Genomic DNA, 22,945 nt, shown 5'->3' with positions numbered 1-22,945 from the left:
TCAGCCACCCATATCAACCAGACACAAACAACCTTGTCATAACAATATAGCATGCAGGACCCATGACTCAGAAGCAACCCTACGAAGTCTTCAGGGCCTGCACTGCCTGAGAATGAACATCTCAGTTTTACACCAGCCAGTGCAAACAAAGTTTCAGAGTACCCCCTGCACAATAGAATAGCATTTGCAAAGCAGTATTGCCGTAATGAACTAACACTTGCCATTGGTTCTGGGTAAAACCAAGAGAAACCAGTACATGTAGCTTGTTTGAAATCACCAGGTGTTGTATATACAAAGTGAAAATGGCACAGGGGTGGGAGGTGAAAAAGGATAAAAATTGTACATTTGAGCCTTCCCAGAAGGGAAGCTTCTATAAATAGGAGCTGTAAGATAGGAAGAAGTTCAATGAAAACCAGTGTGAAATACCTCAAACTTGTCCTGTTAAATGTTCAGCTGTCTCTCAGATAGACCTTCCCAATTTGTTTTAATTTTGCAGCGAAGGGGAGCTTCAAGTCTATGCTTCAGGGATCGTACATCACTTGACAGCAATACAGTACTACATGTCACTTATGTTAATGTGCTTCTCCCTATCTCTGAGGAATGAGGCAATGCTCCACACATGCTGCTGCAAACATTACTTCATGAATAAGACTGGAAAAGAGCCAGATGGGATGGAGAGAAAAAAGAACCATCCAGGTTCTCTTGTCTACTGCAAGGTCACCAAAACCAGCGAGATTGCGAGATTCACTTACCCCGTGCTATTCAAGTAGCTCTGACCCATGCTGCACTCCTTGGACAGGGAGGACGGGCTGAACCAGAAGGCTGGGACACACTGATTGTTGCTGTGTCTCTCGTACCCATAGTCACTATGGAGATAAGTCATGAGAGCATCACTGTACCCATTCACTAGATTTCGCTCAGACTTCTAGCTGATGTTTTTGCTCCGCAAAGCATGTGTGTGTTAGTAGCTCTCTGCTGGATGGCATGACATGATGGATTGGGCTCACTCAGAGACAAAGTGCTTAATCTGTTTGAGAGGCAGGACACAGTTCACAGAAGGTATGCAATACCTGACAACACCTGACCTACCAACCTTGCAAAGCACTGGGGAACTTGTGTTTTATTTGGCAACAAAACATGGGCAGAGATTCAGGAAGAAAATTGTATTGTTAACTTCTTTTTCTGTTAATCTCTAATAATTTCACTTGTTGGGTTCTTTTGGTTTGCTTGCAGTTTGGAGTCTTGCTTTCAGAACAAACCAGATCAATTCCAAGATCTAATACCACTTTTTCTCAGCAAAGCGGTTAGGAATATAAAACACTACAAGCACTTCCTGAACAACTAGCCAAGGCATGTATATTTACATATGTTAATGGCCTCGCTACTCTTCAACTGAGCTATGACTGTCCTGAAAGAAAAATATAGCTGATGTTTGTCCAACACTAAACTACAACAACACAGCCAACTTGGTAGCCTAAGGATTACATGGTATTGTGTCAAATGGGGAAGGTAATCCAGAGTATTGATGCTTCCTTAGACCACCAAAGAGTAAAATGTACGCAACCACATCCAAGACTTCTTTTTACGGCTGCCTTTGCATGCCAGCAATAGGGTTAATCCAAAGCTTTCCATAAGTTCTAATAGGCTCTGGATCCAGTTTCTATGCATAGCCTTTATTGGCAGGCCGGATTCAAGGGGCAAATAAAGAGATTCTGGATTTTTGCCTGAAGCAGGTTAACAAATGCCAAAAAACTAAATCTCTGTGGAAACACAGACACTACAGAAGCCACTGCCTTGAAAGCTCTCTGTGCTCTTTAGGACACTCTGAGTTTTATCCTTCGCCTATTCAGAGTCTGCATTGCCAACAGAAAGTCTCTAGGAAGAGCTCTGGTGAGGCAAAACTGTGCTATGTCCCCAGAGATCCAGGCTGCTGCTGTTCCTTTCTTAGAGGGTAAAAATTCTGCAAGCTACTTTAAAAGGTTTGGAGATTCCCTAATGCTCTTTCTCTCAACATTCAATTTAATCATTCTCAGTAGGTCCGACCTGCACAGTCAAAAATGCCTGGCAGTGACTTGGTAATTAAAAATATTCAGGAGGAGCTGTACTTTGCCCCAAAGAAGAAAAGAGCTGCATAAATATTTAATAAAATTAAAGACAACATTGCTGTATGCCCTCAAGGTTCTGTGCTTGTTCATTAACTTCTGGTAAATGTATATTAAAACCTCGCATGCTGCCCACCTTCCTTCTCATAAGCCCCAGGGTTTGCATAAGTTAAGGAAATAATCAAGTCCAGCTGCTGTGCTGTCTTTCTCTGGAAAGCTATCTTGACAGTGTAAATAAAAAGCAGGAGGAGGGAAAAGAAAGATCAGCAAGCACTTTAATAACGTTTCTGAGTTCCTTCTGCCATTCTCTCTGTCAGAAAAAGACCAGGGTTTGCTTCTGGAAATGACTGCAAGGGTTATCTTGACTCATGAGGTTTTATTGAACTGGGGCCCTGGATCATGATTTCTGCCCCCGAAACTCAGACTAGCCTTATATCTAACAGCAGGAAACAGATAGATAGCACTGCAACATGAGGCAGAGAGGGGCAAGGCCGCTATGACCAAATGGGAGGGAGCACAGCGCTCACAGCTTGTGCTGTAGGGCTCCTGCAGTGATTTGTCCTGACTACACAGCTCCCAAAGGCAGGTGTCATCACACCTAGTAGCATGGGATGCTGTGACCAGATCAGCTTCCAAACCTACTTACTGGGGAAGCAGAGGACCTGTCTGTTGGGACCTGCTGGTCAGTGTACTCACACACCACCAGCTGATGGCCTTCCTCCTTCTTTCCCTGACACTCCACAGGACCTGTTCACACACATGAGAACAGTTCACACACTGACAGGCCAGTCAGTGCTTCCAAGAACAACTGGCAACTGTGAACCCAGTCAGAAAAGGCTGAGATCTTTCCTCTTCAAAAGCATCAAGTGAAAGAGTCAGAGCTGTCCTTCCAACTATAGACACAGTGGGGTCCTATCTTCCCTTCTCATATTGACATCCAAAAGGTGGCAGATGAATCATATTCTAGAATAACCTGTATCCTGCCAGTGACTAAATAGCTGTCTTATCCTTTAGAAGTCACAAGTCAGAGCAGATGAGTTCACCCTTCCTCTCTGATAATTACTTCTAAGACAATCAAGCTTGGTGCCCATTTCCATCACCTCTAGTATTTTCTGCAAATTGATAGCCCCACACCTTCTTCCAGTCAGCCCTGAACACTAGCATCAAAATGCACCCTTAAACTGAAGCTGATTCTTCTGATTCTCCATCACCAGCTATAACAATTTTGCGTTTGGAAGCCAGTTGACAATTCTGTTGGCAGTGCAAAACTGCTGAAACAAAAGTCATCTTGCTATCCTCTAACTGAATTTCCTCTGCAGGACTGACAAAGTGAACAGCAATATTCTCTCACGTTAGTGGGAAAGTTAAGCAGAAATAATACTGAATTCATGCAAGGTACACATCAATTGATTGAAAAAGTGCATTCTGATGCAGACCCTTTTCAAGGCAGAACAGCACTTAAGGCCAATTTACCTACCACAGTTTTCCACTTACAGCTTAGAAAAGACAAGTTTCACTGTGAAAATAGAAAGGTGGTGAGGCATAAAGCTGGAAGAAAAAAAAAATAAAAAAGCAACCAAATTCGTAGGCATCTCTGGAGATTGGTGCTTGGTTCAGCTCAGGGGCATATGCCAATGCCAAGGGCAGATACTGCAGGACAAGATAGTTCATCCTGTAAGTTCCCATGATGAGAACAAAGGGGAAAAGATCTCCCAAGTCAAGCTAAGGAGTCTCAGATGTAATTTTGGCATTAGGAACAATTTAAACATCCATCCAGATAAGATTAAAATCTCTGCTGCATATCCCTGAACCTCTCTTAATGACAAACTACTGCAATATTCCCAGCCGTATATTGGGCTGCATTAAAAAGAAGCATGACCAGGAGGTTAAAGGAGGTGATCCTGCCCCTCTTCTCTGCTCTCGTGAGACCCCACTTTGGGTCCTGCATGCAGTTCTGGTGTCCTCAACATAAGAAGGACATGGAGCTGTTGAAACAAGTCCAGAGGAGGCCACGAGGATGATCAGGTGGCTGGAGCATCTCCTGTAGGAAGACAAGCTGAGAAAGTTGGGGCTGTTCAGCCTGGAGAAGAGAAGGCTGCGTGGAGACCTCATAGCAGCCTTCCAGTATCTGAAGGGGCCCTACAAGGATGGAGAGGGACTGGAGAGGGACTCTTCGTCAGGGACTGTAGTGATAGGACAAGGTGGAATGGGTTCAAACTTCAACAGGCTGCCCAAAGAAGCTGTAAATGCTCCATCCCTGGCAGTGTTCAAGGCCAGGTTGGAGAAAGCCTTGGACGACATGCTCTAGTGTGAAGCGTCCCTGCCCATGTCAGGGAGGTTGGAACTAAATGATATTAAGGTGATCTCAAGGTCCTTTCCAATCCTTACTATTCTATGATTCTATGATTCTAATATTTAAGAAAATGCTTTGGTCTATACTTTTTATTCATTTTTCTGCATTTCAGTGTGTCCATGTTCTAAAAAGAACTGTGAGTCTCAGCTGTGCAGATATATCTCACACCTCTTCGGGTAGGATTGGAAAGGAAGCAAAATTTCCAGGAATTACACTGATACTGAATCAGACAATGATCCTGATTACCTACTATAAAAATGAAAATGTTTTCTCAGCTGATCTGCTTTCAGGATATTTTGAACTCCATTTAAATGACATTCTGATCACTTAAGATCAAGAATCGCACCTACTGACAGTCTTAAATCTTTGAAATATTGCCTATCACAGGTTCCCTGTAGGAATCTTGTGGAGAGATCCTGGCTGTTACACATATTCCCATCTCCTATCCTTGATTGTCAAGCAATATCAAGCAGTGGTTCATCTTTTCCCTATTTTATTTTCAAGTTGCTTTCAAAGTGACCTTTAAGCAGTTTGGTAATTATGGCCCCATTAAGTTAGAGACACCAAAATTTATGCAAAACAAGTAACTACATCTGAGATGGGTGGGCTGTACAGTCATGTTAGAGAAGTCCTTTCCGAAGATTTCTCAATAAAACATTGCTAAAAAGCAACAAATAGTTCCCAGGAATTCAAAGGAATAATGATAAAAATGTGCATATTTTGCCAGCTTACTCCCTCGGTATTCAGCGACCCTGAAAGTGAGAACAGAAATTCCCTCTTTCTCCTGTAACAGACATGCTTTGGACCAGAGAAGAGTCCCAGCTATCACTCTTCTAGAATGATGGCCAAAAAAAAAAGTCAATCAGTACTTGCAATTTTCTGCTTTTGAGTTCTAGATTTGGATCTCTCATAGAGTTTAACAAATCTCTGCCACAGATGAAGGGGATACCTCCCTCACACAACAGGCATGGGGATCACACCTATGCTATATAGTACGATCACAGCCACAAAGCTGCATGAGAAACAGTTTCTCTGCAAGGTTTTCTGTCTGGGCAGTAGCTCGACCACTGTCAATGCAACAAGAACAGTCCCTGCAAAACTCCCCAGAGCCACATACTCACCACTCAAAGTCCCCCTGACCGCAGACACATGGTTCAGACACAACAGTTTGGGAGTAGTCCCGACCTAGGGAACACTGGGCTCCAGGCTTGCGTTTTTTGTAGATCTTCCTCTCTCCCATGACACAAGGCTCTCCCTTCAGCAGCCAAGAACAAATAGGAGAAAGAAGAGCAGAGTATTAGTGGCAGCTTGTCCCTGAGTGGAACATTTTGTCAAAAGGCACAGAAGGCAAGGAAAGTAAGCAATTACCACTGGGAGAGTTGGGACCTAAAAGCTTAGCTCTCTTTTGTGGCTTTGCAAATGTAAAAGCCCCCTTGGGAGGACCCATGATCACAGTGTTCAGCATTGAGTTGCAATGCCAATGCCAATGTATCCAAAATGCCTGGGTGCCCAAGCCATCACACCTGCTTATGCCATATTTCAAAAGGCATCCACCAATGTTTTTAGTCCTATGAATTATCCTGAAAAGACAATGTGGATGTACTCCACATTTTTTTTCATATGACAGAGGCAATCTACTAGGAAGAAGTGTCCAAGCCTGAAACCCAGGGCAGGGACAAAATCTAGGTGTAGAACCCAGGACTCCTGGCTTCACTCCTCTTTCCTTGATAGACCTGGCTTTGTTGTAGACCTCAAATAATTTTGATCGTGTGTTATCCTGAGCTTTTTGAACAGAAAGGTTACTACTGGGAGTAGCTAATCTAAAATAAACATTTGACATTTAGGTGAGTTGCTATAAGCAGAATTTTCTCTGATGCAGAAATATGTGTGCAAGTAAGGAAAAAGGACAACACCTAATCGAAATACTTCTCCTTCCCATTAAAAGTGATTCCCAAGATGGCAGCCTGGCTACACGTCTTCCCTTTTCTTTCATCTAAATTATTTTCATATATTCAATTCTATGACTTCAGTTATCTAATACAAGCTTGCCAAATTAATGCTTATTTCTAATGCATGGATTTCATTCAGAAACATCTCAATGCCAACAGTTCTGGCTCTAGTTATGCTGCCTTGCAGGGAGTGGGACATCGTACTGGTGGCCAGTAACCCATAAGTAATCTTCAGAGCTGAGCTCTCTCAGTTCTAGTGGCTTCAGGACCTAAATGTATACAGCATGAAAATAAGCCAGAAGGTATGAAAAGCAAAGTGTGCATCCTTGAATAAAATGAAATAATTTGGTCTTCTCTGGTGTCTTTTATTCAAGGGCTCCCCAGAGTTTTGCAGACACCTGCAGGACTTGCAGGGTGAATAAATGTTTTTATTTTCATTTTTGAGTAGGGAAAATAAAGGCAAAGTGAAAGAAAATTATTTTCATGAGTTACTGACAGAGCTACAAAGAGTTCAGTGTCTCCTACAATTCAGTCACAAGGTGAGGTTTTACATTGCCTTAAGCGCTGAGGGCAGAAAGATCCAGCTGGTGCAGTGGAATGTTTTCATACGAAGAGAAGTTAAGTCTCCTTGACTTGCCCAGAGAAGTCTGGCCCTGTGTTTATTCATGCTTTAGGAGAAGTAAAGCAGCAATGGGTTACTGATCTGATGAAAAGAACAAGTACATTCCTACCAGGCAACACAGAGTATGGAAAAAGGAACCTTCATCATCCCCTCCCTGCACAGTGAGAATACCTGATTGTGCAAATGCCAGGTTTGGTAGTCATCTTTGTTACACCTTCGGTTGAAGATCGACTTATAGTCCACCTTGACCAGCTGCCATTCAGAACGGAGACTGAAGTGCCCAAAAACTCTGTGCATGGGAGAGAAGAAAGAACCAGATTCAGCCAGAGATATACTGCCATTAAGCAAATAATTCCTCATTAATCTCCTCTGCAGAAAGCAATACATGGTCTTGGAGCTTGATGCCAGAGATCCTGTTCCTATAACATCCTAGGATTGTTTAGCCTTTTCCTGACCCCTTGTACAGCCTGTGTTGGAAGGTATTCCATGCCTCTAGTACTGAGTACAATACCCTGACTCTAATACAGACAGCTAGGTATTACTCAAGAACAATACAAAACAAGACTAAACAGTAATGTGCCTAATGTCAAAAGAGCTATTCTGATGAATACATGGGTTTGGTTGTCTAAAAATCAAGCCTTTCTTAGCTGACTCAGTTTCTTTACTGCTGAACTTTTGTGTTGCACAAACTTACTACTTAATGAATTGTAAAATAATGACCTGAAATAACATAATTGGGATATGGACTATAGGCAAGTGATCTGCTAAGACAGCAACATCCCTTCTACCTGGTGAATGCTGACTGCAGCTAGTAAGAGCGAAATTATAAATGATCGTCACTGTAAGGTTATCAGCAGAGTTTTTTCTTAATTATTTTGAGCAGGTCACTCGGCAGCAGAAGTCACTGATCACACTACATGGTTCATCTGGTTAAAAGTAATAAATTGATTTCCAGGATCAAAATGACACATTTTGCCATGCCACTTCAGAGCAACACAAGGCTTGTACTGAGTAAGGCATTATACAGGAACAGTTGGACCACTCAAAAAATAGTGGAAGAACTCAGGCTGTAATTCAAAACTGAGGCACAGATCATCCCACAAATGAGATGATGAAAGGGGTCATATAAAACTGAATAGCACCAGAGGCTTCTGCACAAGCTTGGACCAGAACATCATCAACAGAACTGGCTGCTGAACACAGGTCTCTCTAAATGCTATTCTAACTATACAGCCCTCCTTCACATGCAGGGAAACCCGTGTGCTTGCTTAAGTGTCTGGAAGCAAAGGGCCAAAGCAACAATGAGCATTGATGGAATACATCACCAAAGTACCATTGCCATAAATACGAAGGGACTCTACATGTAGGAAGCTCACACCTTTACTGAAGAAAGCAAAATAATAATAAAAACATGGTTTAATTAACAAATAACACCAGGTACCAGATGAAAGACTCCATCCATCCAGAAACATTGCACAAGTGCTGCAGGGTGCTTAGTTTTTGATCAAGTAACAGCTTGCTATTCCCTTGGCCAGCTGTGATTTTCTCAGTAAGAAGCAGCTTTTCAATCGACTGCAGCTGGATTTCCAAAGAGGTGTATAATAGGAGGAAATTAGGATAGGTGACCAAACTTTAAAAGCCATGAATGAAACTACAGCTTCTCATTGGTAGTGGGAACATCTCAATACACATAAACAACAAAACCCCTGATAATGATCAAGTTGATTTGTCATTATAACATGACAACCTCTTGTCTATCTCAAATATAAAAGAACCTAAAACCTCATTGAAAATACAAGTTCCAGATTTTAAAAATTCTATAGGTACTGAAACCCAAATCTTTCTGACACTCATGAAACATCATTGTATCACCCTTATTGCGAGATTTACTGGGCAGAGAACAAAAGTTTTTTCTCATTATGCCGGATCTTTCACTAACCTACATTTTCACCCAAGCCACTAATGAGATTAAAGTTTTTGTTGCTCTAATTATTCCAGACTAAAAAAGGAAAGAGAGAGATAGACGATTTAGAAATTTCCCTATGAAAGAGAAACAGAAACAAAAGAGAAAACTTCTATTCCATTTCCAAGCACTGACTGAAATCCAGATCCTGCTGTGTCCTCAGTGTGCTGCCATTCTTTAGCTCTAGTTCATCTTTATTTACGCTGTAATCACACAGGGTTGTTTGCTTTGGTCTCTGCTCGCTGTCCAAACCACTCTTTCTGTAGATTGTAGGCTGCACCAAATTCCTCTGCTGTTTTTTGTGAAACAGGGAACATACAGGAATCAGTCATGTACTCCCATTTAGACCTGTCTCAGCTCATGGGATGAGGGAGAGAAAGTGGGGTGGGGGAGATCTGAGAGCCTGGAGTTGTGGGTTTGCTGTGGGCACCTTTCTACATCCAAGTTCTGCCTCACAAAGGCAAGCTCCGAGAAGCTGACAAGAAGAGGAGAGGATATAATACAAGAAGAACCTGTGACAATTGTGTACACAGGTTAGAAATGAGTAGGGTGGAGAAGGATTTGTGTGGTGGAATGGATTTAGGTAGACTGTTGCTGGATCTTCAGAACATTTCTTAATGTAGTCCTAATTGTGGGGTATTAGTGATAGGAAACACCATCACATTCAGGCAAAGCTACAGAAGAAACCACAATTCTTGTTTGTCAACACAGAAGGCACAAGCTGGACCAAGATCAATGCATGGAAACCATAGCAATGTGTGGTGCCAGGGCACTTGGTAAGAGAAGGAGGGAGAAGGGAGGAATGGGAAACAATACATAGTGAGGGTGCAGAAGGCCTCTGAAACTGTACTCAAGCAGGACTTCTAACTCCAGTTCTCCTTCTCACCTTCCCTTGGCACTGGGTAAACCTCACCAGCTCTTATGCCACAATTGCTTTCAGCACATACTCTTACACAGTGAACGTCTGGTCACAGTCCTATTGCACAGCTGGGCAGCTTTCCCATGAATCTTGTTTGTCCTGGATGTGATGCATGACTAAAATGTCATTCCTGTGAAGAAGCAACTCAGCAGGCAGAAATCATTTAGTCCAGCAGATTTATACCACTTCAGGATTTGACTGCATGTGTATTACACAGAAAAAATAGCAAGAGGAGGGGACAACATAATCAAACACAAACACTTACTTCAACCCAGAAGATAACACATCCGGAGAGATCAAACACTTCGGCAGCCAATGCATCTCAAGCAAAATGTTGTTCAAACGTTCACCCTTAGCTAACTGTCCAGCAAGACGGCAAAAGGCTTCTTTGTGCTTTACAGAAGTCTCTAGAACCACTTGCTTTTTAAATCTATTAAAATAAGCTAAAAAAACCCAAATCCCTCTGCCATTGAAATTTTTTCATGATAATATTTATTAATGGAAAATAAACAGCTTCCTAAATGGAAGGCAGTGTATTAGCATTCCAAAAGCACAAGAGCATTAGCTACTCTTTAATTAAATGATTTCAAAGAAGATCTCTGTATATAATTGCTATAATTTAGATGGAAACAATACTACACTAAATGTAATTAGAGAGTGTGAACAGAGAGGCATGTTTTCCTCTGTACTGCAGAGATGGTTTTGGGTCACCTGATTCCTAAAGTAGTAATTCCCCCATCCCTCTTGCTAATAAAACCTTCTTAAGCCTGATCAACCATTGCGAGGCATCTTTCAGAAATAAGAGCTGCTGATATGCACAGAAGCTAGCAAGCAACTGCACCCTGTGAGCACTGCTTACCAATAATAAATGCAACCCAGACACCTACAGCACGTTTTGATTGACCAGTCAATATGGTGAAGGTTACATTATATTTCAAGATGACTCTGTTGTGCATTTGAAACTTCTATGAGAGTAAGCAAACATAAGGAAAGGAAAAGAGCGTTATGTTATCTGTGGGGATCCACTGGACCCTCAAACAGCTTTCCTTAGGAAGTGATGAAAAGACTCATCTTTTATGGAAATAAAAATGGGCTAAGCAAACCATCACAGGGAACAAAGACTGAGCATAATCAGGTATTGCAGGTGAACCTTTCTTTCATCAATTTTGTAAGCTACATCACTGGATATTTTTCTATAGAGACTAGGGTGCATGCATATGACCTCTCCCCACCATATCTGTTTTGGAGAGGGCTGGGCAGACAGCAAAGAGCTGCAGCATCTTAAAGCCTGTAGTGTTCAGGTATCGGTAAGTGATTAACATTAAGTGCTCTGGTATGTACATCTTGATCTCCAGTGCGGCTAGACAAAAAAGTCCCAAGGAAAAAAATGGAAAGAGATTGGTGGAAGTTAATTTTTCCCTACTCAGCTGGTGAGTCCTCACATTGCTTGGAAGAAACCACCTCATTTATCTTATCTGATTCCCATGTGCATTTGTTTCTTGTTTACTTTTCTGCTCACTAAATTAGGGAGGAGGATTTTTTATTTATTTATTTATTTTTAATAAATACAGCTAAACTATTAAGATGATACAGGGGAAAAGGGGACTTTAACTACTATGAATTTTGCCTCAATAATGTTGCCTACCATGGTCTAACTGAAAGCTCTTAATTGCTTGTTGCAAGGACAGAAGACAAAAGAAGAGAGATGGGTTTTCAAGGTCCAACTCTGTGAAGCCAACACAAAGCTATGTTTTGATTTTTTCCATCTAAGCAGTCTGATCTGGAAGTCCTTGAGAAGCAATAAATACAAGAGCCCAGATGGCATTTAGACAGTCAGTTTTCTGACTAAGCTCAATTTAACAAAGGTTCTCCAACCTAAGCCATGGAATGGTAATTTACAGGCTTTAGACAGGATAGATTCTGTTCTGTCCCTCAGAGTAAGCATTTAAAACTCCATGTAAAATCTTAGCTAATAGGACAGCATCTTCTCAACTGGCTTTATGGATAACTCACTGTGAAACCACTGCTAGGAAATCAGAAAAGGCTTCCCTATCCCTTCTTTGGAGAAACAAGGCAAGGCTTTTATTGCCAGGGCTAGATGTCAGTAATTTGCAGAAAAAATATTAGGAACCTGGAAAACAATTCTGAAATGCTTACAGATTCATGACAGAGTCATTTTGGAAAAGGTCACTGGTAATGGTTCTATAATTGTATCTTTCATTAATTTTTTAAATACACAATAACTTGCAAATGCAGTATATACTGACTGGCTAACCTTGTACAGAACCTATTTTAAAGGCTTTTTACATTTATAGAGTGTTCTCAAATTGCATTGCTTTTGCCTTATAATTCCTCGCATTGTTGATAGTTGCACTTTTTATGTTATTCAATACTGCTTATTCCTGACAGGTCAACAGAATGAATTGAGGAATGTTTTCCTCTGTGCTGCAGAGATGGTTCTGGGTAACCTGATTCCCAAAGCAGCAACTCCCCCCCTCCTAATAAAAAGCTTCTTAAGCCTGATCAACCATGTGGTGCAGCTCTCAGAGATAAGAGCTGCTCACGTGCCAGTTTGGATGGGGCTTTGAGCAACCTGGTCTAGTGGAAAGTGTCCCTGCCTGTGGCAGGAGGGTTGGAACTCAATGATTTTTAAGGTCCCTTCCAACCTAAACCATTCTGTGATTCTATGAGGGTCACAAGATAACAACTCATCCACCTCTGGTCCATAGATTCAACTCCTGTCCCTGCCTAGGGTATGAGAAATAGATCTTCTCAAGTAATAGCTTGTGTATTGCTCACAGAAAAGGCGTCAGCTGTATCCATCTGGATCTATCCCTGATGGCAGTTTCAGACAAGCTGCTCAAGTACAGAAATGGAAATGTCTTCTTATGCCTAAATCAAGTCCTTTTCTATCATTTCTGAATTAAACTGGCAGGACATTATATGGAGCAAGCATGCACTGAAGCTGTCTGTACTTGCCTGGTCTGGTCTGGATATAAAAGACTTTTATTTCACTTGTCAGCCTAGCTCCTTTGCATATAACAGGAGATAATGGTCAAAGTATCTGGTAATGCCTCCTGTCCCCAGCTGTGATCACTGGTGAGACAGAAGGCTGAAGAACCAAAGGAAGAAAGCAGCTAGTGTCATCTTCAGTACACAAACCATCAAATGTACCCTCCTTTTGAAGCATTTTTTCCTTTGCTATACATCAACAAGGTAAGAGAGGTGAAATGTACCAGATTTTGCTCCTCACAAAGTACCCTGGGGGCCTCTGAAGTCAGGTTTTAACAAGATCAGGCCCTATAAAATAGACTGTTTAAGCTTTAAGCATTTTGAATATCTAAAAAAAAAAACTAAACCCAAACCAATAATACACTTAACAGACATCACCTTTTGAGATGAACTACACAAGCAAATAGATGGGTGGATCAACAGAAAACTACATAGAAAGAGCACCAAATATATTGATAATACTGAATAATTGATAATACTGAAAGAAAAGCTAATTGCAGTGTCATCGTAAAGGGACTGTCTCATTTAGGAAAGCCTGAAATTAACCTTCCTTTTTTTCCCCCTTTTTATTGTAAAAAAATAATGCTTGCAGAGGAAGTGTCTTAGCAAGCAAAAAATCCTCAACAGTAAAATCACCCAAATCTGTAAATGCTTTGGCTGACCTGAATCTGTGTTTTTGTTGCGGGAATATATATAGAGAGAAAGTCCAGCAAGATTGCCATCTGATTTCAGTTAAAATCCCTCTTTATTTGTATCTGAAGTAATTTAACGGATGAACCCAAGAGGTGTTATGAAGCACAATCTGGAAGAACTTCATCCTGACAGGGAAACAAATGTGTGTTGTTTTTTTCTAGTCATCCTGGAAAGGATGAAGTTGTCTTACCAAAACCAGGGGCAGCCCCAGATCTGGGCAATCACCACAACAGGAGCGCTGAGTGGTTAATCCACCACAACTGAAGGTGCTCTTTCTGGCTTAGATGTCTAGCAAAGAGAAGCACATGTCGCTACTGTTGCAATTTAGCAGCTAACCAGGTATTCAAGACAAACCTCCGTTGCCAGCAAATATCACCAATGTGGTTTCATGAGCAGAGTTAGGTCAATATCACGCTCAGTATAGTGGCATAGCACAGGCTGGAGACTTCCTCTCTATAAACAGCTTGGATAGGTATGAGATAGGCTGACCCATAGTCACTCAGGGTAGGTCCATGCAGCACCAGCACAAGCATCCAGGACCAGAGCTATTCAAATTTGGCTGGCCTGCTCTTATAAACTCTAAAGCCATTTAATTTTTGGCAGATGTGGACCTGAGCAGTTACCAGGTAAAGCCTGCATGTGTCTAAGCTCTACATTTCCATTCTTGTGGCCCTTGGCAAGCTTGAAGAACAAAGCTCTTCTGCAAGATATATTCCGGCGCTTGTACAACCAGCACTGAGATGGAGCTAAGAAGGCAGATGTGAGTTGCAGTTTGCTTCTGCTTATTGTACTTTGTACAATGGTGCTCCGTGCTCCAGGAGAACTAATTAGTTCAGCATCAGCATGGCATGAATATATGCAGGCAACACAAACCGGTTGCTGCCATTTCCTCTGCATCCAGAGTGCTAGGTAACATAGACCAGAAGTGAGGGGATGGCGTAGCAGAAAGGGTCAAGATCCAGCCAAACATAGTAGCTCTAGCTGAGAACTGGCTGTGTCCCTGTACAAGGCTCTCTCACTTCCATAATTGCCTTGATTTGTTTTGGATTTTTCTCCCCACTAGCCAGCCTACCCTGGTCCTACATTATAAATAGTAAGGAAAATAGTAAGATCTCTATCATGCTAGAGATACTAGTTCAGTGCACCCACTTACAGAAAGACTTGGTACATAAATGTTGCTACATCATTTGTTGGCATTTATAGCCTTTGAGACAATGAAAGAAAATGCTGACAATTTCACACCAAGAAGAGAGTCTGTTATGAACACTGGATCTGAAGCCATCTCTGTGTAAGAAAGTAGTAGTAAAGCAGAACTAGCTCTTATGTGCAGGCTCAGCTGTTCAGGCCAAAACCACACAAGCAACAATGGAACAGTTGCAGATTGTGCTGGCAAGGTTAGGTTTTATGAATGGGGATTGAGAGATCAGCTATTTCCTCATGAATTAAACATAAATCATGACTTTAGAGAAAAACAAATGGGCTGTGTAACCTCCCAATTGTTTTTTATTATGGTTTAGATGGAATTAGCATTAAAGGAGGTCACTAGTTACATGGAAATTGGATGGAAAGGGACTGAGACAAAGGAAGTAGAACCTAATTGAAAGAGACACAGATCAGCAACTAGGGAAAGTAAAAGAGGGAGAGGCAGAGTTATAGTCTCATGACTGGCAAGAAGATGCAGAGAGCAAGAGACTGGAAACAAAGGAAATGGAAAAGAGTAAAGATGACACTGGAAAGGCAGGCAATTGCCAACAAAAAAACCATCATCTAATTTTTTTCCTAAACAATAAATATGGTCTTTAAGAGCCACTTTGGAGCTTTTAATCCAGTTGCATTCGGCTGACCTGTTAACTAGGAACAGTAGCCTGAGGGCAACTGGGTGGTGATTCAGGGCTGCTGTACTTATTTCGGTGGATAGAAAGAAAAAATGAGATTTTTTTCTAGGAAGAAGAGATGCATATTCTTCCAAATAAAATATACCATCCATTTGGATCTAGATTTTCAGCTGGTGCAAAGTAGTGTAATTCCCAAATATATAAGGCCATGTTCTACTGCTACTATTCAGAGGGAGAAAAAACAACAGCAGTGAAACCTCCAGAAATAAACCTCCAGGAATATACCTTGCGTGATGACAAATTTGTTCAAGAAAATCTCGGTCTGTATTCTGTTTCCCAAAGGGAAGGGTCAAACAAGAATTTCATGTGCAGATGAAATCTGAAGGAAGTGATTTATTTCCAGTTCCAAGTGAAACTCAATGACAAGACACGGAAATTTTCCACAGAAGGCAAATTCAAAGTGTTGGCCAGATTCACTGATTAGCAATCCATACTGAACTGGTCATGGAAAGCTGCACGACTGCCAGATTCCAGGTCAGGAAGGAGAAAGGAGGTGGGGCAGGAGAAAAGTTTCTGTGAATATAGAGAAAAACCGCAAAATCTTGAAATAAAAATTCTGCAGTACAATCATGGCAGACCATTTTCTCTCAGTTTTGGAAAACAGTCCTGGGATTATTCATCAGCTCGGTGGGCACTTCCTTTAAAGTACAAGCAGAAGAGGAAAACCACTGCAAATGACATGGTACAGCATGATCCTTTAGTTAGCAAGTAGCGCCAACTGCAATCAGTAAGTAATCTGCAGAACATGTAATTATGAAGCATTCCTACAGTGTGGGCTCTATTTCTCCAATAGCTGCACAAATACTGCACAAGGCAACAGGGGAAACAGGGATTTTCATTTTTTTTTTTTTAAATACCAAGTGCTATCAATACAAGGACTTACTGAATAACAAACCAAACCTTTTGAAATCTGGTCTCTAAAAAATTCATCGCCAATGTTCCCAAAACAGTTTACATGACAATTGCTTCAAAAGAAATCCCAGCAACATGAAAGGGAGCGTGAGACACCTGGGAAGGGGGATGGGAAAGCATGTTAATTTTTAATGCTGTTTTTCAGAAGTGTTCGTTCTCTTCTTCGAAGCACTCATGAAAGACAACCAGTTTCTGACAGCTTTGAAACCTGAAGATTCTGCTTCCCTCTTTTAGAAAAGACACTGGCAGGTATCAGCAATCTGAGTGTTTCTTCCACTAATGGGTCTGTGGTCCCAATAGAGGCAGGTGCTGTCCCTTTGCCAAGAAGCTGGGTAATACAGCATTTTCAGTCATTTCAATCTTTCATCCTATGAATCAGCAGATTTCTAACCAGAGATGCCCAACACAAATGTGGAAGACATTGCTCAGAACATGTAAGCTCCAAATGCACGTGATAGAGACAGTTTGCGGTGCAGCATGGTAACAAGCTTTGTCTGGCACAGGGTATCAGGGGGAAGAAGGCTCAAGAGGGGATGAGATCTGTATGTGGCTGGGCAACAGTGTGACAAGGTGGCTGACCAGTTATATTGGGGGAATTTTCACAGGCTTGGGTTGAAGTGATCACAAAACAAGGAAACCAGGTAAAATAATCACATGAGGACAAGCTCTCCTTAGGAATAAAGGCTGTAGCACTACCTGAAATATATGAGATGTCTCAAACTACAGTATGGCTCCTCTGGAGTGTTGCTCTCCATTGCTCACTCAGCCCAACGATGGAAATCTGTTAGAGGGAACTGTGCAGCCAACCAGCACTGAGAGCTCCCAGAAAAGCTGGTGTGCTGCACCATCTTCTGCTCCATGCAGGATCAGGGCCAGGCTGAGATGAAAAGGTGCTGAAGCTAAGGGCTAAGTCCTCTAAGGGCTGGTAGGATCAGGGCACCAGAATATTTCATGGCTTGCTCAAACAGAAAAGTGAATAACGAACATATGGGTGCACAGCACTCTCTGTGCCCCACACCCAGCCTGAGTGCTTTGCACAGCCCAGCCCAGCCGCTAGTAGGAGGTCCATCTGTCCTTCCTTAAAAACACAAGAAACAAAGCACGTTAGATGAGAATATCTGGATTTTATTGTCATCAGGCAAACCTTGTCCTTTTACGTATGGAAAATAAATCATGTATCAGCACGCTGCTCCTTCTGTAAGGGCTTTTTTTATTCACTTGAGTGAATAAAAGCCTCCAGTCTGCACACCTTCTTCTAGTCCTCCTTTCTCCACATGCTTACCCCTTGTCTGAGCATTATAGACATGACTCAGCATCTCTTTTCCCCTAAGGAATGGGAAGTCTGCACAGTGAAGTACTCATCTGGGACTCGGGAGACCTGATTTCATGTCAAGTTCTCCCCATGACAGCCTGCCGAGTGACTGATCACTGGCATGTCCCTTGTTCTGCCTCAATTTCTCTATATATTATGCAAATAACTGTATTTGCATAATATTTGATCTACTGTCCATAAATAGCACATGACTCCAATGAGAGTAATGTTTGCCCCACAAAGTCGAAGATAGACAATACATGCCACAGAGCCCAATGTCTTCTCCATGTGTTATGGATTCTGCCAGGAATCTTCTGAGTATATGGCACAACTGCTGGGAACTGATCTCAAGTCACAGACATCCTCCTCCTACGGCCCCATAAATCACACCATGCTGTCTTAGAGAGATTACTCTAGGCAGATGTTCTCATCACCTGATTTGTCTATTCAGGTGCCACAGAAAGAACTCAGCTCATACTGCAAGTAGCAGCAGCACAATCAATATTATTGTGGACAGTTTAGGTGAATTCATGCTGCAATCCAAAGGTTAACAAATAGAGTACTCCTCTGGCAGGGAGGGAGACGGGAGGAGGAAGTGACACTGATTAATCTGTGATCGTTAATAACGTCTTTAAGTCTTGCAAACGAAGATAATGATATGGGTAATCAGCTGTCTTACTCCAGGGTATAAACTGATCATCTGCTGGGATAAAATGGAATTCCTATAACACACATTTTCTTGTCCATTGTAAAGTCACTTGATGGCATTAGCCGATTGATCATTTTCTTGCAAAGTCCCAGCTACTCATTACTTCCAGAATGTTCTGAAATTAGATCAGATAATACAGGAATGTAGCTCACTATAGCAAATGCCAATATCATTTCAATCATTTTGGTTTCTTAACTTAATAATTATATTTGTAATTTTTTTCCTCAGATCAAGTTCTAAAATTTGCTTTTCTTTCTGTGTGCAGTCATTATTTTCACAGATTCACTTTTATTTCATTGATCCTATTCTGAAGAGTCCTTCTGTAGGCTTGCACACTGCAGTTTGCACAGCCCCATGAGCGAGGACAGTGCAATGAACTCACAAGGGCATATCAGAGCCTCGCAGTAAAATCCATAGCCAATAATAAAGCCAACTGCACCACAAACAGATAGAGCAATAAACATAAAAAGACAGGAAAACTGAAATGCAAGATAAAACCACAACAGGGACAATTAAAACCTGCCAGTGCTTTCTATGTATCCAATGGTACCTACGCAAGTTTGACACACTGGGTTTTGAAATCTGCCCTCTAGTCTTTCAAAACCCCTGCAGTTTTGGTAAGCCTGAGAGTAGGCACAGGCTGGCTGGTCAGCCCTGGTCCCCAAAAAAGCTGAAGATAAATAAGGTTAGAGTTCGGAATCTTCCACGACAAAAGCCCCTGTAAATGATCCCTTCTATTGTTTTCCGCACAGGAAGCTGTGAGTTGGATTTAGCTTTCTACAGACCTCTGTTGAAATCATTTCTCCAAAATCCGTCAGCACCGAATCCTCTATTGAGCTCAGCAGGAGCAGCAGAAGTTGCAGAAGAAAATCTGTCTTTTTTTTTCAGACAGCTTCTTTCTCTTTTTCTCAAGCAGAGTGAAGTGAAAAGAGACCAGATTGATAGCAGGAGAGTTTGAAGGCCTCTGCTGGGCCACAGGAATTGACGAACACTGTGTCTTGTCTTTATGCATGTTGGACAAGAACCTTAATTTCTTCTAAGAAAAACAATCTCTTGGTGTTTCTGCCATCCATGCACCTCTTCTCTCATTTGTTGAGATTGCTAGCAGGGGTGCCAGCTACAAAGGACAAAGGCTGCTGGACCAGCAGGGAGAAGGCCAGCTCCTTTGACCGCATCCCAGCAAAAGCACTGTTTTCTATCTATCTCCTTAAGGTAGTAGAAACCATAAGGCGTCGCTTTACTTCTCTCAGCACAAGCACTCAGAGGTGACGGATCCACAGCTCCCTACTCCTAAGCAAAGGGGCAGAATCTTTCAAGGACATTGTGTCAGCTTGTAATTTTCTTGCCTGTATCAGCTTTTAAATGTGACAGCAAGACTTGAGCAGAAGGCAGTGAATGTTGCCTTGCTTGAAGATGAAAGATGATAATCACATTACCAGAAAGTGACAGGAAAATGACTTTTGGCTCCCATGTAATTTTGAACTCTGTGGGAGCTTGGACCTGGGAGCTGTTGCCCTTCTCTTGTACTCAACCTGCTGAATCTCTGCTGAGTGCTAATCAGAATCTGTCCATGTTGCCTTCATACATGTACATACTTTGCTGATGTCTTCCACAAGTCAGTCAGTTCTTCAGAATAAGAGTTAGCTCATAGAACTCTTGGCCACATGGTAATACAACTGCTAAGTGTTTTAAGGAACTTAGGGGAAGAAAAACCTCAAAAAATAGAAAAAAATCACTAATGTCCTAGAAATAAAAATAGTATGTTTGGCCAAGAAAGTCTCCTATTTGCAAATCTCTGTAAATTAGAAAAGTGTACAAGATAAAGTTTTCTTTTTTAAAAAATATATATTTTTAGCATCCTCTACTCACCATGCGGAACATGAAACTGAGCTAGAGGGATGTCTGGTCTCACTCAGTATAGCTTGTGCCCTTAATGCTCTCTTTCGTACCTCAAACCTCTCCTGGCAACTCTCACCTTTTCCAGTGTTTCTCAGTTACTTATTCATTCTGACCCACTCTTCTGCCACCCAGTGATGGACTGCCAGTAATTTTATGGGTCTCCTGGAAGAAAAATGCTCCCACTTCATCTCTGGTAAAGCTTCCTGGCCATGTAAACGAGAAGGTGTTAGAAAAGGCCAGGGCTTATAACCTGTTCGTTTACAACCATGAACATTTTCTAATATACATGTAGCTAAAAGCAGCAGTTGCAGCAATGTTAGCAGACCAGCTTGTACTAAACCTTTTCACTGAAAACATTAATGCTCAATGATGCATACACAGATATATATGGACCATGAAGTATACATACATAGAAACACACACGTGGGTGTGTATACATAAATATATATTTATCAAAGCAAACTTAATGATCCCCATCTATAAATGAGTGTCTGCACACACACATATAATGAATTTACTAAAATGATAGCAAAGTTCTGCAGAGCTGTGAAGCAAAAAGGTTATTTCTCTTAATGTAGGTTTGAAGAGATCCTTAGCAGAGGAGATGAAGTGGCAGAGGTGATAATTATGAGTCAGAGCTGGAACAACATAAAGCCCTTCTCTGGACCCACAAAAACATCTTGTCTCTGATTTGAACTGCACAGACTAGCAACTCTCTCAAGCAAATACTGCTCCTATTTGGATATATCACAATTAACTAGAAGGGGAATACAATTTGATTCCTTTCCCCTGGTGGACAGTCTCAGGCACATAACATGCTGTGCCTATGTCTTGTCAACACAGACCCATTAGAATGTGAAATCATTAGAAGATATACTAGTTACCAGTGAGGGCTACAGGACAGAACTTAGAAAACTGTAGATTTCAAAGACTAGTGCTTTCTAGGCACTCATTGGGTCACATAAGAACGTACCTAAACTATTGCCCTTATGCATTTGAATTATTTTCCTACGGGACCTTTTGTTTTCTATAACTGCTTTCCTCATCCCTGCACCAAACACTGCAATGTGCTTTGGTACGAATCTCTTGAAGTTCTGTGATGCTAAAGGAACTGAACTGACCATCTTGTTAGATGAAATGAGTGTCAAAACAACAACGAAAGGAACTGCATAAGTGGATGATCAGCCAGGAATGGAGGGAGAGTGGATTCACCTTGTTTAGTCAGTAGCTCCAAGAGACCAGCTCACACAGTCTTGTAGTACTTCCCTGTGTGTCACAAAACTACATTCTTAGCACAGCCCACTAGCTATGCTTGTAAGGAAATACCTCATTCTTGCACCCTTACAGCCATATGAAATAACAAACTCATAACATAGAGTGGAACAGACCTCTGCAAGACTTGTCCAACTTCCCATTAAAATGCCCCTACATGCAAATCTACAGATTTTATTGGTGAGCTCTTTATGACTCTCTTAGGACATTTATACACAACACAGAAGAGCACAGAAGATCCAAAAAATCTAGTATGCTCATACGATACAGATACTGCAGCTGCTCAGAGAACAGCCATGAAGTGGTATGAAAATTTGTGCTAAAACTGTTGCTGCTTCCTACAGCCCAGAGAGCCCCTCATAGGATGTACCACAAAATGAAGGTTGGGAATAATAATCATTCTACTGATATACTGATTTTAATAAGATGATATTATGATAATATTGTTAATAACGCAGTATGTTAATAATAGTTGGAGTATAATATATATTGTCCTGAAAATATTAGTTTTGAAGTAGTTGAACACAGACCACTTTATACAAATCAATGGAAAAAAAATTCCCTAACAGGAATCAGCTGAGACCACTCAATGAAATATTTTGCATTTTCCAGAATGAAAGAGAAATCTTTAAAAGCCACTAACCTACCCAGTTTGGCAGAACGCAAGTATGAGCACAGTCTTAGTCTCTGCCTCAGCCCTGCTTCTACTCTAAGAGCTCCCACTGATCCCATTGTCAGCTGAGGGATGCTACTCTCAAACGGTTGTGCTCCTCTCATCAGCTTCTTGAAATCATTGGGATTTCTACCTGCAAACACAAATTCCATGTACTTCCAACCACCGTGCATTATCTTGGCTCAAAGGGTGGCCAGTAGTAATAGAAAGGCATTGATTTCTTCTCAGCCAAAGTTTCCACAAGCTCATCATGATCCTCCACTGACTATAGATGAGCTCACTAAAATGCTTATTGCAAGAAATACCTAAGTGATCTGCATAGAAATGGTTTGCATACAGGTTTTATAAATGAGCTCTTTCCTCCTCAGTTCTTTTAACATTGTGAATAGGAATTTCTCTAAACATTTATTTCAAGTGTCATGTGAAATGTCTCTGTATGGCTTTTACAGACTTTTAAGAATAGTTTTTAAAATTGCTAATGATGACAGCAGTAATAAAAACAATACTAATAACAATGGCAATAATAATGATAAACTGGCAAAGATTTCAAAAGAGTCAGCTCTCAACAAAGCTGATACAAAATATTCACCAAGATAACTCACTTTCTACATTCTCCATCAGAAGACTAACAGACATATAAGTACAATAATCTTAGTTTTA

At 41.3% G+C, this 22,945-nt stretch overlaps 1 protein-coding gene across 2 annotated transcripts in view; it reads right to left on the bottom strand.

Annotated features, from left to right (window-relative positions):
- SORCS3 (sortilin related VPS10 domain containing receptor 3) overlaps positions 1–22,945 on the bottom strand; it is a 299,459-nt gene that overhangs the window by 33,883 nt on the left and 242,631 nt on the right. For both annotated transcript variants that reach the window (XM_030488031.1, XM_030488030.1), the window contains exons 15-17: positions 7,198–7,315; positions 5,577–5,710; positions 753–866 (exon numbers count right to left, since the gene is read on the bottom strand). In XM_030488031.1, coding sequence (XP_030343891.1) covers positions 753–866; positions 5,577–5,710; positions 7,198–7,315 — 366 coding nt within the window. The remainder of the gene's footprint in view (positions 1–752; positions 867–5,576; positions 5,711–7,197; positions 7,316–22,945) is intronic.

This window comes from Strigops habroptila, chromosome 5 (assembly GCF_004027225.2).
Source record: "Strigops habroptila isolate Jane chromosome 5, bStrHab1.2.pri, whole genome shotgun sequence".
Lineage (NCBI taxonomy): Eukaryota > Metazoa > Chordata > Aves > Psittaciformes > Psittacidae > Strigops > Strigops habroptila.
The sequence above is the reverse complement of the archived record's forward strand: the minus strand, read 5'-3'. Positions and strand labels throughout refer to the sequence as shown.